The 12,365-nt window shown below is 43.9% G+C and overlaps 1 protein-coding gene across 1 annotated transcript in view; it reads left to right on the forward strand.

Moving 5' to 3' along the window:
• Positions 1-1,442: 1,442 nt before the first annotated feature.
• The window catches only part of LOC140391458 (dicarboxylate carrier UCP2-like), a 31,092-nt gene continuing 20,169 nt past the window's right edge, over positions 1,443-12,365 (forward strand). The window contains exons 1-2 of the mRNA XM_072475967.1: positions 1,443-1,832; positions 3,474-3,660. Of these exons, the coding sequence (XP_072332068.1) occupies positions 3,535-3,660 (126 nt within the window). The 5' untranslated portion in view covers positions 1,443-1,832; positions 3,474-3,534. The remainder of the gene's footprint in view (positions 1,833-3,473; positions 3,661-12,365) is intronic.

Consider the following 12,365-nt stretch of genomic DNA (forward strand, 5'->3'; position numbering starts at 1 on the left):
CCCACAATCCAAAGAGGTGCAGGCTAGGTGGATTGGCCACGTTAAATTGCCCCTTCACTGGAAACAAATTATTGGGTATTCTAAAAATGTTTTTAAAAGTTGCTACAACCAGTTCAGAGCACGTTTTTCCACATACATGATGAAGGAATTACGCAACACTAGATATGATTCCATGATACAAAAAGCCAGTCTAAGATTATCAGTTGGGTTCACAGTGTGGGTCACTTAAACATGCTAGAAGCTATATATATATATATATATACACACACATCCCAGTCCGTTGCAAACAGAAAAGAACATGTCCAAGCATTGGGCCTTTTTCAACTTTAAAAAAAAGCTTGTGGGTCAGTCATATCCTGGCTATGTTCCCACAGCAATGCCTTGGCCAATGAGAGCCATCCGCCTGGTTTGGATTGAAACAAAAACTTAGCAATTAACTGTTCCCTGATGCATTCTCCATGGCAACACCTCTATCAAGGCTCTCCGGTGGTGTAAATTGTTGTTTTCTCTGCCATGTTATCCTTGCCAATCTGTCCTGATGAATACAAGACACAAAACTTTGACAGCATGCCCTGGATCCCCGTTTTCAGCCCTATTCAAGTCCTGCCTCACCAAGTGACTATAAATTATTTTCGAAACATTTTTTTTAAAATGACACTCGTGTGTCCATACAAGTTCCTGAAAAAACATGTCACTAACCGGAAGAGGGGGCAAAATTCCCTTTAAACTATTGGTTGATGAGGCTATTGACAAACCGCTCCCGTTAAAGCATTGGTTGGTAAAATGAGGAGATGCGTTGATGCGTCCAATCTAAAGGTTGGAAGTTGAAATGTTTCCATGTCTCTCTGGTGTTCCGCCAGCAGATCTCATTTAGAGAATCACCGGCCGGTGATAGAAACCCAATCCGGATAAGCAACATCTCCAGCTGTTCTTCAGGAACCCAAGTATGAAAATGCAGATTGATATGGCCCATCACTTTATATTACACGGAATGGGGTCTTTTTATTCCTCCCGGGATAACAATATTCGCCGGGAATCATACAAATACATCAAAAAACACAATAACAACAGGGCCAATTTCCAATGGGCTATTAACTATACAATGAAATTGCAAAGTGGAATCCAAATGGTGGCATGCAGATTAATTAGTAACTTTCACAGTAGCTTCATTGCAGTGTTAATGTAAGCCTACTTGTGACAATAAAGATTATTCTTAATGAATTAACCTGAATTTAAAAAAACTGGTATAAACATGGAGGAAAATGTATTAAAGGTTAAAAAGGGGGTGTATACTAACTCCAATTCTCTTTCATATGGGTGCACGCCCTATTCCAGTATGTATTGCATCAACTTGAAAATCTGACAGACGAATCAACTTGAACGTGAACTTATCAGGATGTAAATGTTGCATTTCAAACTCTGCAGGAGCAGAGTTTACACAACTTCGAATCATCTGCGCCCCAACGCAGATTGGTTGAGGAAAACACACCAAGTTGCTCCTGTCTCTGCTGCTAATAGTTTGAGTGGTTCTGGGTTGTTTTTGATTCGCTTGTTTCACGAGATCAGGTGATCCTATCTTCGGCGGTGACCAGTTGATGAAAGTGGCAATACCAGACACTTCTGAGTTCGAACTGCAAGCGAAGGATCTCCCTCCCTCAAGCCACTAGCATGTCCCGCCCCAATATAAACATGTATAAATAGAGATGGAGGCAGCCTGTTTACTAGTTTGTTGTGGAAGACGTTAAGGGCAATTTAGTTCTGTTGGAGTAGTTTTTTTAAAAAAATGTGGGGTTTGCCATTTCGTTCGTTAATCGGCTATTTTTACATGTCAGGTAAGACAAGTAATTTCATCATGTGTTTTCCGTTTGTGTAGCTGATTCGCGAGGATAGCTATTTGATAATGTTTCATTAATGTAATCTCTTTAGTGTGATTAAACATAAATACACACATAACCTCATCTATGCCTTGCTATTTTGTTGTACATGTCACTAGCATCAGATAATGGTTAAACTAAGTCATAACTGGGGAAATCATTTGTCCAGAGGTATGTTGGTAAAATAATTTCCACCCCCCTCCATGGGTATTCAGTAATGTTAGGCCAAGTTCGCTTGTTCTGGTCCTTTAACCTGTTCGGAAAAGGTTTCCGAGATTGTTGCTAGGCTCAGGATTAATGCACACCGCCCTTTGCCTCCTGGCCACTAACCTTTGGCTGGGGCACCGAATAATGTTTAGACTTGTTAGTGGTGATGTGCACAACTCCATCGAGGTGTCAGGCACACTGCAGATCTCTTGGGAAGCTAGGGGTCCTGGTCGTTGTTTGAAAGAACTAACACGTTCTGAGCGGGAATGTGCACAAAGCACAATGGAGGGCCGGAGTCCAATCTACAGCCACTTGGGCTATGCTGTAATAGGATCAGGAATCGCTGTCATTCATCCCATGAGATGCGGGGTTGTGTCCCTTCAGCAGACCTCCTTGTCACTGGACTTGTAATCCAGAGACCCAGGATAATGCTCTGGAGACCCGGGTGTGAATCCCATCACGGCAGATGATGGAATTTAAACTCAATAAAATATCTGGAATCAAAAGTCTAATGATAATGAAACCATTGTCAATTGTCGGAAAACACATCTGGTTTACTAATGTCCTTTAGGGAAGGAAATCTGCTGTCCTTACCTGGTCTGGCCTATGATTCCAGACCCATAGCAATGTGATTGACTCTTAATTTCCCCCTCAAGGGCAATTAGGGATGGGCAATAAATGCTGGCACAGATGCCTATGTCCCATGAATGAATTTTAAAAAACCAGTCTAGTGTGATGACCGTGCTCCTACAGTGATGTTAGGAAGGGAGTTAAAGGTTTTCACCTAGTAATAATGAAGGAACAGTGATTTCCCCCCCCCCCCCCCCCCAATATATGGGGTTTGAGGGAAACATGCACCTGCTGCTGATGACCCCCAAGAAGGTAAGAGGGTGTGCGTTTGAGATGTACTGTTGAAAAAACCTTGTTGCAGTGCACACGGTAACCCAAGTGGTGGAGGGAGTGAATGTTTAAGTAGGCTGCTTTGTGCTGGATGGTGTTGAGCTGCTTGAGTGATACAGCTTCACTCATCTGGGCAAATGAAGCATCTTCCGTCACCCTCCTGCCTTTTGCCTGCTTGATGATAACCAGGCATTGGAACCCTGTGCGTGAGTCTCCCAGTGCAGAATACACAGTCTCTGACCCACTCCTGTATCTGTATGATTGGTCTAGTTAAGTTTCTGGTCAATGGTAGCCCCTGGGGATGGAGATCTTTCCCCCAATACACCTGGGATGTTACCTGTTTTTTGTGCCTTTCCCAGGAGACCACATGCTCTTGGGTGGAATGGGGAATATATGCATTGTGACACAAGGTACCAATTGCGAGGGAGCGTCTTTCTAATCTTGTGATAAAGGTGGGCGATTCAGTATTGTCAATATTTCTTTTTCTTGTAGGTTTGGTTGGAGAAGAGTGTTAATTTCCCAAGCATCTGCATTAAGGCTGCACGTCTTCAATATGGTCGGATTTAAACCGACAGATGTCCCTCCAACAAATTGCGTAAAAGTTGTTGGTGCTGGTACAGCAGCCTGCGTAGCTGATCTTGTCACATTCCCTCTTGATACCACCAAAGTGAGATTGCAGGTAAAAATGAATATGTATGAAAATGTTGAGAACTATATCGCGTGCAAAAGTTTGTTTTCCCTTCTTGATTATCACCAGATCATAAAAGTAGATTTTCCGAACTGGAGATAAAATACTACTTTGGGAATCAAAACTCCTCCTACTGAATGAATGGCAGAAAAAATAGGCTGGCGCTTGACCTCTGCTCCCAACAAAGATCTAGTGACCTCTGGCCTCGACATCCCTCATTCCCAATGTTAGTTTGAATCTGACCCAAAGATGAGGGGATCTCCATGCATCAACAATAGTGATGTCATCAAAGTGTAATCAACCAATCACTTTGAAGTATCCTTACCGACAGAAAACCAGGCGGTAAAATGTACTGATTTTCCTGCTCCTTTTCTTTGAATTTTTGTTTTAATAACCATTTTATTGAGGTATTTTTGGTATAGAAACAACAACAAAATAGACAAGATACATTAAACCATAAACATACTGCAAAAACCGTTTACCTTGCGTACAGGTCCCATCCTTATTACCCCCCCTGCTCTAACCTAAACTACTCTTTCTCTCTTTTCCCCCCCCCCCCCCCAAGACTACTCAACGCGTCTGCCCATAAACAATCCTCTATCTCACCTCCCAGCTCTTCCTCCCACTTACGCTTACGCTCCTCGGTCTGCGTCTCCTCCGACCCCATAAGCTCCTTATCGATGTCCAAAACGCTCCCCTCCCCTACCCACCCTCTGGAAATTACCCTGTCCTGAATCCCCCTCAGCGGTAGGAGTGGGAAGGTTGCCGCTTGTTTACGAAGGAAGTTCTGCACCTGCAAGTATCTGAATTTGTTTCCCCTCGCCAACCCAAACCTTTCCTCCAGCACCCTCCTACTCAGAAAGCTCCCCTCTATGAACACATCCCCCATCCTCTGAATCCACGCTCTCCATCATACGCGGAACGCCCCATCCATACTCCCCGGGCAAACTGGAAGTTATCCCAAATTGGGGCGCAGACTGATGCTCCCACATGCCGCCTTCACTGGCCCCAAACTCTCAGGGCCGCCACCACCACGGGGTTGGTGGAGTACCGTGTCGGCAGGAGCGGCAGAGGTGCAGTTACCAACGCCCCCAGACTGGTGCCCACGCCTCCCCCTCCCCATCACCCACTTCCTGATCATGGCTATGTTAGCCGCCCAGTAATAATTACAAAAATATGGCTCCGCTCGAGCATTACCTTCCTTACCCGTGGGCTCTTGCCCACCCAGACGAAGCCCATGATCACCCTGTTGACTCGCTTAAAAAAGGACCGTGGAATAAAAATGGGGAGACATTGAAATACAAATAGGAACCTCGGGAGGACAGTCATTTTCACCGTTTGTACCCTCCCGGCCAGCGACAACGGGAGCACGTCGCATCTCCAGAAATCGACCTTCATTTGGCCCACTAGTCGGGCCAGATTCAATTTATGCAGCCGTTCTTTGAATTTTAATCACTCTACCTTGCTAAGTGCATGGCTGGTGTCCACATTTATACAATCTACCACATCAAAGAAAGGAAGTAAATGATTTGTAAAGATAAGATATTAAATATGGAGCAATTTGACTTCCGTAAAATTAGATTTCTAAGCATAGTGATAATTCAGCACTTATTAAGAACGTAGTATTGTTTAAAAATCCAGTTACACCACCTACAACAAGGTGCAACTTGTTGAACAATGTCGAAATAGATCATGCGCTAGGCACTACAGATGAAGGAGCAACTATAAAAATGTAAAGAAATTAAATTCCAAGAGAAGAAGAACAAATGACACGTTAGAACTGGTTCGGGTTTTGGGGGTGGGGGAAACAGATGAGTTCTTTTTAGCAAAACAGAGAATAAGGACTTAACTGAGCTGCAGATGAAAATTCAGCTCGAAGATATGGCAGCCATGGCCGAGACGTGGCTGGAAACTGGAAACGAAAAGATACTGAACGGGAGTGTACAGGAAAGATGGGGAGAAGGGGAAGGATTTGTTTCAATGAACAGAGAGGATGCAATGAAAGGTAAGCAGGCAGTGGAAAATGAATGGGTAGAATTGGGAAATGGAATGGTATTGAGATTGTTGTGAGGGTTGTTTAAGCTGCTGGTGGCAGCTGTGATGCGGTAGAGCGTATAAATGTGGACACCAGATTTAGCAAGGTAGAGTGGCTTGAAGGAGGATTTTACTGTGCTTTGATTTGAGCAGGCAGATTAGCATATGGCTGAAAGGGAGTGGCCAAGATGGTTTTTGGCAATAGTGTCTTATAGTCAAAAAGAGGAAATGTCTGTAGGTTTAGTAATGAAGCCAGTTTAATTGGGCAGCACGGTAGCACAGTGGGTAGCACTGTTGTTTCACCGCTCCAGCATCCCAGGTTCGATTCCCGGCTTGGGTCACTGTCTGTGTGGAGTCTGCACGTTCTCCCCGTGTCTGCGTGGGTTTCCTCCGGGTGCTCCAGTTTCCTTCCCACAAGTCTCAAAAGATGTGCTGTTGGGTAATTTGGACGTTCTGAATTCTCCCTCTGTGTACCCGAACAGGCGCCGGAATGTGGCGACTAGGGGCTTTTCACAATAAATTAATTGCAGTGTAAATTAATAAGCCTACTTGTGACAATAAAGATGATTATTATTATAATTGACAACCAGACAAGTGCATGAACATTTATCTAATAAGATATGTTCAGTTTCCCTGAAAGGGAGAAGTACAAAACAGGCTACTAAGATCCTACTGAGACTGTTTGCAGTAAATCGGGCAAACTTAAACCGAAGACCAACGAGAGTCAAAATGCCAGATCAGGGCAAACTGTGAGCCAGTCATATGGGGGGGATTTGAAAATGGTTTTAAAATCAAAGCATTGCTTGACTGGGAGCCCGTGTAGGTGAACAAGGGTTTCTGCCATTCGCAGAGATTTGAAAGTTTATGGAGGGTAGAATGTGGGAGACTGAAAGGGAGAACATTGGAATAGTCCAGTCTAGAGGTATTGAAAGCATGAAATGAGCGTTCCAGGTGCAGATGAGCTCTGTCCAGGGCAAAGTTCGGGAATGTGACGGAGGTCACTGGAGTAGTAATCCAGAGACCCAGAATCATGCTCTGGGGACCTGGGTTCAAATTCCACCATGGCAGATGGTGAAATTTGAATTCACTAAAACTTTGGAATTAAAAGTCCAATGATGACCGTGATACCATGTGGATTGTTGTAAAAACCCAACTGGTTCAGTAATGTCCTTGAAGTAAGGAAATCAGTCGCCTTACTTGTAAAACCAGATCCACAGCAATGTGGTTGACTCTTAAGTTCCCTCCGGGATGGGCAGTCCAGCAGCATCATCCAGATCCCATGAACAAATAAATGATGATTGGGGGTTGACCGGTCTAGCAAACCACCAGATTGGAGTAGCAATAATAGATTCATGAATGATAGGAATGCTCGAGGAACAGCTGTTTTAGATGTGACTCATTTGTTCTAGCTTGTACAATGAACCACCCAAAGCAAAACAGCAGAGATTTCAAAATCCACCCATGCCAGAGAATTAGCAAATTGAAGATAATGATAAGTTTGAGGTAATGCGAATAGTCACAAGGTATTAATTGCAGATTCAGTAAATTCTGCTAAATAGTGGTTGCACATTGACAGTGTGTGGAACAGATTGGTTAAAATGTTGTTTAGAGTCGCTCGGTTTTGAGTAAAGTCAGGGAGTAGATTCAGCTTTTGTTTCCATTTTGGGTATGACATATTTAGGTCACTATTGGGAATTTTGTGTGAAATAGTAGGATAAGTCAGTAGTATTATCTACAGAGATACCCTTGCTACTGAGTCATCCTTCCATGAAAAGGACACAAATGGAATTGAACATGAGCCATGATAAATAAAGCAATTGTTTTTGGAAAGTTAGTGTGTCCAAACAGGGCATGATTGGATTTGTTTATTGTCACGTGTACAGAGGTATTTTTCTGCGTGTAGCTCAGACAGATCACTTAGTACATGAAAAGAAACAAAAATACGTAATAGGGCAACACAAGGTACACAAAAATAACTAGACACCGGCATCGAGTGAAGCATACAGGAGTGTAGTATTAATCGGGTCAGTCCATAAGAGGGTCAATTTAGGAGTCTGGTTACAACGGGGAAGAAGCTGTTTTTTGAATCTGTTCGTGCGTGTTCTCAGACTTTTGTATCTCCTGCCCGATGGAAGAAGTTGGAAGAGTGAGTAGGCCGGGTGGGAGGGGTCTTTGATTATGTTGCCCACTGTCCCCAGGCAGCGGGAGGTGTAGATGGAGTCAATGGATTGGAGGCAGGTTCGTGTGATGGGCTGGGCGGTGTTCAGTTTCTTGCAGTCTTGGGCCAAGCAGTTGCCATACCAGGCTGTGATGCAGCCCGATAGGATGCTTTCTATGGTGCACCTGGAAAAGTTGTGAAGAGTCCGTGTGGACATACCGAATTTCCTTAGTTTCGTGAGGAAGTATAGGCGCTGTTGTGCTTTCCTGGTGGCAGCGTCAATGTGGGTGGACAAGGACAGATTTTTGGTGATGTGCACCAGTAGGAATTTGAAGCTGTCAACCATTTGAACCATGACGCAATGAACAGCTCTTCGTTTTGCTAGCATTAAGGGAGAGATTGTTGTCATAACGCCAGTCCACGAGGTTCCCTATTTCCCTCCGGTATTCTGACTCACTATGGTCTTGTCATCAGCAAACTTGTAGTGGAGTTGGAACCAAATTTTGCCACACAGTCGTGAGTGTATAGGGAGTATAAATAGGGGCTAGGTACGCAGCCTTGCTGGCCCTGGTATTGAGGAATATTGTGGAGGAGGTGTTATTTATTGCACCCCCTTTAACAAAACCACTATTTTGTGTCCCCAAATGGTGGGTGGGGGGTGGGGGGGGGGGGGGGGGGGGGCAAGAGATCTCGGAAACTTACCAAGTGATGCAGGAGGAGGAGGCCTCTGGTGGAGGTAATAGGTAAGTGGGAGGAGGAGTTGGGAGAGGAAATTGAGGAAGGGACGTGGGCAGACACCCTGGGGAGGCTCAGGCTCATACAGTTAAAGGTGCTGCACAGGGCACACCTGACCGGGACAAGGATGAGTTGGTTTTTTGGAGGTGAGGACAGGTGTGTTGGGTGCTCAGGGAGCCCAGCAAACCACACCCATATGTTCTGGGCATGCCCAGCGCTGGAGAAATTTTGGAAGGGCGTAGCGAGGACGGTGTCGAGGATGGTAGGATCCAGGGTCAAGCCGGGCTGGGGGCTTGCAATATTTGGGGTGGCAGAGGAGCCGGGAGTGCAGGAGGCGAAAGAGGCCGGAATTCTGGCCTTTGTGTCCCTGGTAGCCCGGCGAAGGATTCTTCAGTGGAAAGATGCGAGGCCCCCAGCGTGGAATCCTGGATCAACAAAATGGCGGGGTTTATTAAGTTGGAGAGGGTGAAATTCGCCTTGAGGGTCGGTACAAGGGTTCTTTAGGCGGTGGCAACCGTTCTTAGACTTCCTGGCAGAGTGGTAGACAATGGTCAGCAGCAGCAACAACTCGGGGGGAGTGGGGGGTTTATTTATACTAGAGGGTCTGGGGGGGTGTATACACCTGTTGTGTTAAATCGGGGTGTTAATGTTCATTTATTATTTATGTACAGGGGAGGAGGGGGGTATGGAGGGTTGTTTTTCTGGACTGTGTTTTGTACTTAACCCTGTTGGGTTTCTTTTTCATTTTGTTATTGATATTTTATGAAAACCTTTTAATAAAAATTATTTAAACATTAAAAAAAAAAATCCATCTGGTTCAGTATTGCCATTTGAGGGAAGGAGCTCTGTCGTCCTTACCTAGTCTGGCCTACGTGTGACGTCTGGCCTACGTGTGACTCCAGACCCACAGCAATGTGGTTGACTCTTAACTGCCCCCTCAAGGGCGATTTGAGATGGGCAATAAATGCTGGCACAGCCTGCGATACCCATATCCCATGACCAAATAAAATAAAATTGAATCGGTCAGGAATGACTTTGAATCTTGTTACTTGTATCCCAAATTTAACTTGTGCTAGGTCATTGCAGGAAGATGATCTTTGTCTGAAGAAGAAACAGCGCTATGCACTTAGGCAAGACCAGATGTTTGTTTTGGTGTGTTGGAATTGAATTTTGACATGAACCTGCCTGGAAACAGCAGTAGACAGTAATCAAAGGACCTCAATTAGTATGCATTTCTCCTGGTAACTAGTTTAGATAATTCACATGTGAATAGATTATGGAGGAGGAATAGATTATAGACCATTGTGAAGGCCCCTGTGATATATATGTTAATGTATAGTCAAAAAAATTGATAGGGGTGGACAGCCAAATACATAGAAGGCATAATAAAAGAAAAACAAAGGTATAATTGATCAGTCCCTGAGAAGGAAGTGAGACGGGTATATTCTAGCAGTCTTGGAAAGTGGACAGACCAGTTCCCAGACACCAAGCCTGAAGGTCAAGTTTACAGAAACATATTTGATAGTCTTTGAGCCAGTAAACCTTCATAGCAGCAGGTTTAAAATATCTTCCCTGGACTAGGAAACTACGGTTCCCAGATTTGAGTATCATCCCTGTGTAGGGTGTTCTGGTTATTCAATTTGAATCTTGTTTGGGAACAGGGGGAGAACCTTAAGAGTTCAAGTATTGTAGATATATTTGTTAAAAAGGGATATGTTTTGTATAAATTGAGTGATCAGTAATTCATGCATCTTATTGCGTACAGAGTAGTCCTGAATGTGTGTATTTATCTTTACTTTAATAAAAATAATCTTTAATAGTTGTTACCCGATGACTAGGCTATTGATTCACACTTGTGAGGTTTAAATTGCCGCCTTACAATAAACAAAACTACCGGTGCTTCAAGTTAGGATGCCATCGCAGATGACATCAGTGTGTTTCATGACAGTACTGTGAAACCTGCTACAATTGAAGATGCTGGAACAAGTAAAACCTTTATGAAAAATGGCGATCACGTTTTCCACCCTGGGGGACATAAAGGATGTGAAATTAGTCCTTTGTACTGATGACAATCTTTTAGAATGGCATTCAAGTACAACTGGTTTTGTAGTATTCTTGGTGGGTAAAAATGGAAAATATTGTCCCTTGACCTGGGAAAATAAGGAAATGAAAACAAAGGCTGGTTAAAAGTATTTTAGCTGTGGAAGCATTGGCTTTGGAAATGGGATTTTACCCCTCCAATATTTTGGGGTAAATTCTCTACCGGGGGCATTTTGACAATAATTTGTCCATTGAATGTTTCTTTCCCTGTAAAATAACTCATTTGACAAAAAGTGTGACAGAAAAATGTTGTGGATTGACTTCGCTAGAAAGTGGTATTGAAAAGAAAATAAATCTCCAAGATAGGATGGGCTAATGCCTCAATTGTCAGATTGTTTGCATGAAGAGTATTGAAGGTACCAGAAGAGAAACATAACATGTGTACTCAATATGAAAATTCATTTTATTTTCTTTGATCTGTTTTTAAATACTTGTACTATAAACGTTTTGATTGGGAAAACTAGGAGTCTGTTACTGGTATGTTATTTGGATTAAAGTTTAAGGTTTCACAGTTGAAAGGCATTGATTAAGCACCTTGAGCACATATATATAAAGAGAGACTATAAAGAGAGACTTCCTGAGTCTGACTAAGGTGACCACATATAGGCAACAGTCAGTTGAGGGGCTTGTTTGTCGAGTATGTGGTGTCTGGCATGATGTCTTCCACAGGGGCTGGAGTGCATCATTAGCCCCCGTAAGTTTCTGTTGATGTTTTTGCATTTAGATACACTGCTCTTATTAATGGGCTGTCAATTTGTTAGTTATTTTGTTGCTCTTTTTAACCTTAGTCTATTGGCTCTGATTACGTCACCTTTGCTCACGAGTCGCCAGGTATCTTTATGATACCGCCACGTGGTTCAAGTTCAGGTTATGATTAATAATACAGCACACCGCTTAGTAAGGATTAAAACAACGGTCATTTATTATATACAACAAGCAATATTAATATCCTAATACTACTTTCTATATAATAAACCTATCACTACTGGCCAATACTTAACTTAGGAAGAGCCCACCAGGTCAGGGAAACAAATGGCTTGTCCAATCAGATCTGGCCCGCGGGATTCAGAAGGATGCTACAGCCGGTGGCTAGGTGTCTCTACCGGATAGCGATCGCTGGATTCAAACTTACTGTTGCCGGTTGCTGTTCTTGCGAAGGTTTCGAGCAGGCGAAGAGGAGAGAGAGATCTGAACTTGGCCCCTCACTTTTATAGGGCCCAGGGGCTTCCCGCCTCCCGGGGCGGCCCTTGACCCTGAGTCCCAAGTGATTGGATCTGTTCCCAATCTCTGGGGTCGATGTGTCCAACGGTGAGGCGATTCCTCGATCGGGGGGTGGTCGTTCACCTGTCTTTGTTTCGGCCACTGCAGGCGCCGACAGGTCTGGCCCAGTATTCAATTGCTAATATGTTGCAATTGTTCCTGGGGATAGCCGATTTAACTGTGGATGTCTGAGTAGGTTAGGTGTAAACAGTCCTGAATGCAACTGCAAATACCTGGGTTGATGGGCTGTTGATAGCCCTGAGTATCGATCTGGGCTAACTTCCCAGAGCCGAATATGCAATACTGTCTGCAGCTGCCTGCTTGTGTCTTCTTAGCTGCTTTTCCCAGCAGTCTTTAGGGTTAGCCATTGCAAACTGGGTTTTGGCCAGATTAATCGGAACGCAGCCAT

The sequence above is a fragment of the Scyliorhinus torazame genome, chromosome 15 (genome assembly GCF_047496885.1).
Source record: "Scyliorhinus torazame isolate Kashiwa2021f chromosome 15, sScyTor2.1, whole genome shotgun sequence".
NCBI classification, from domain to species: Eukaryota; Metazoa; Chordata; class Chondrichthyes; order Carcharhiniformes; family Scyliorhinidae; genus Scyliorhinus; species Scyliorhinus torazame.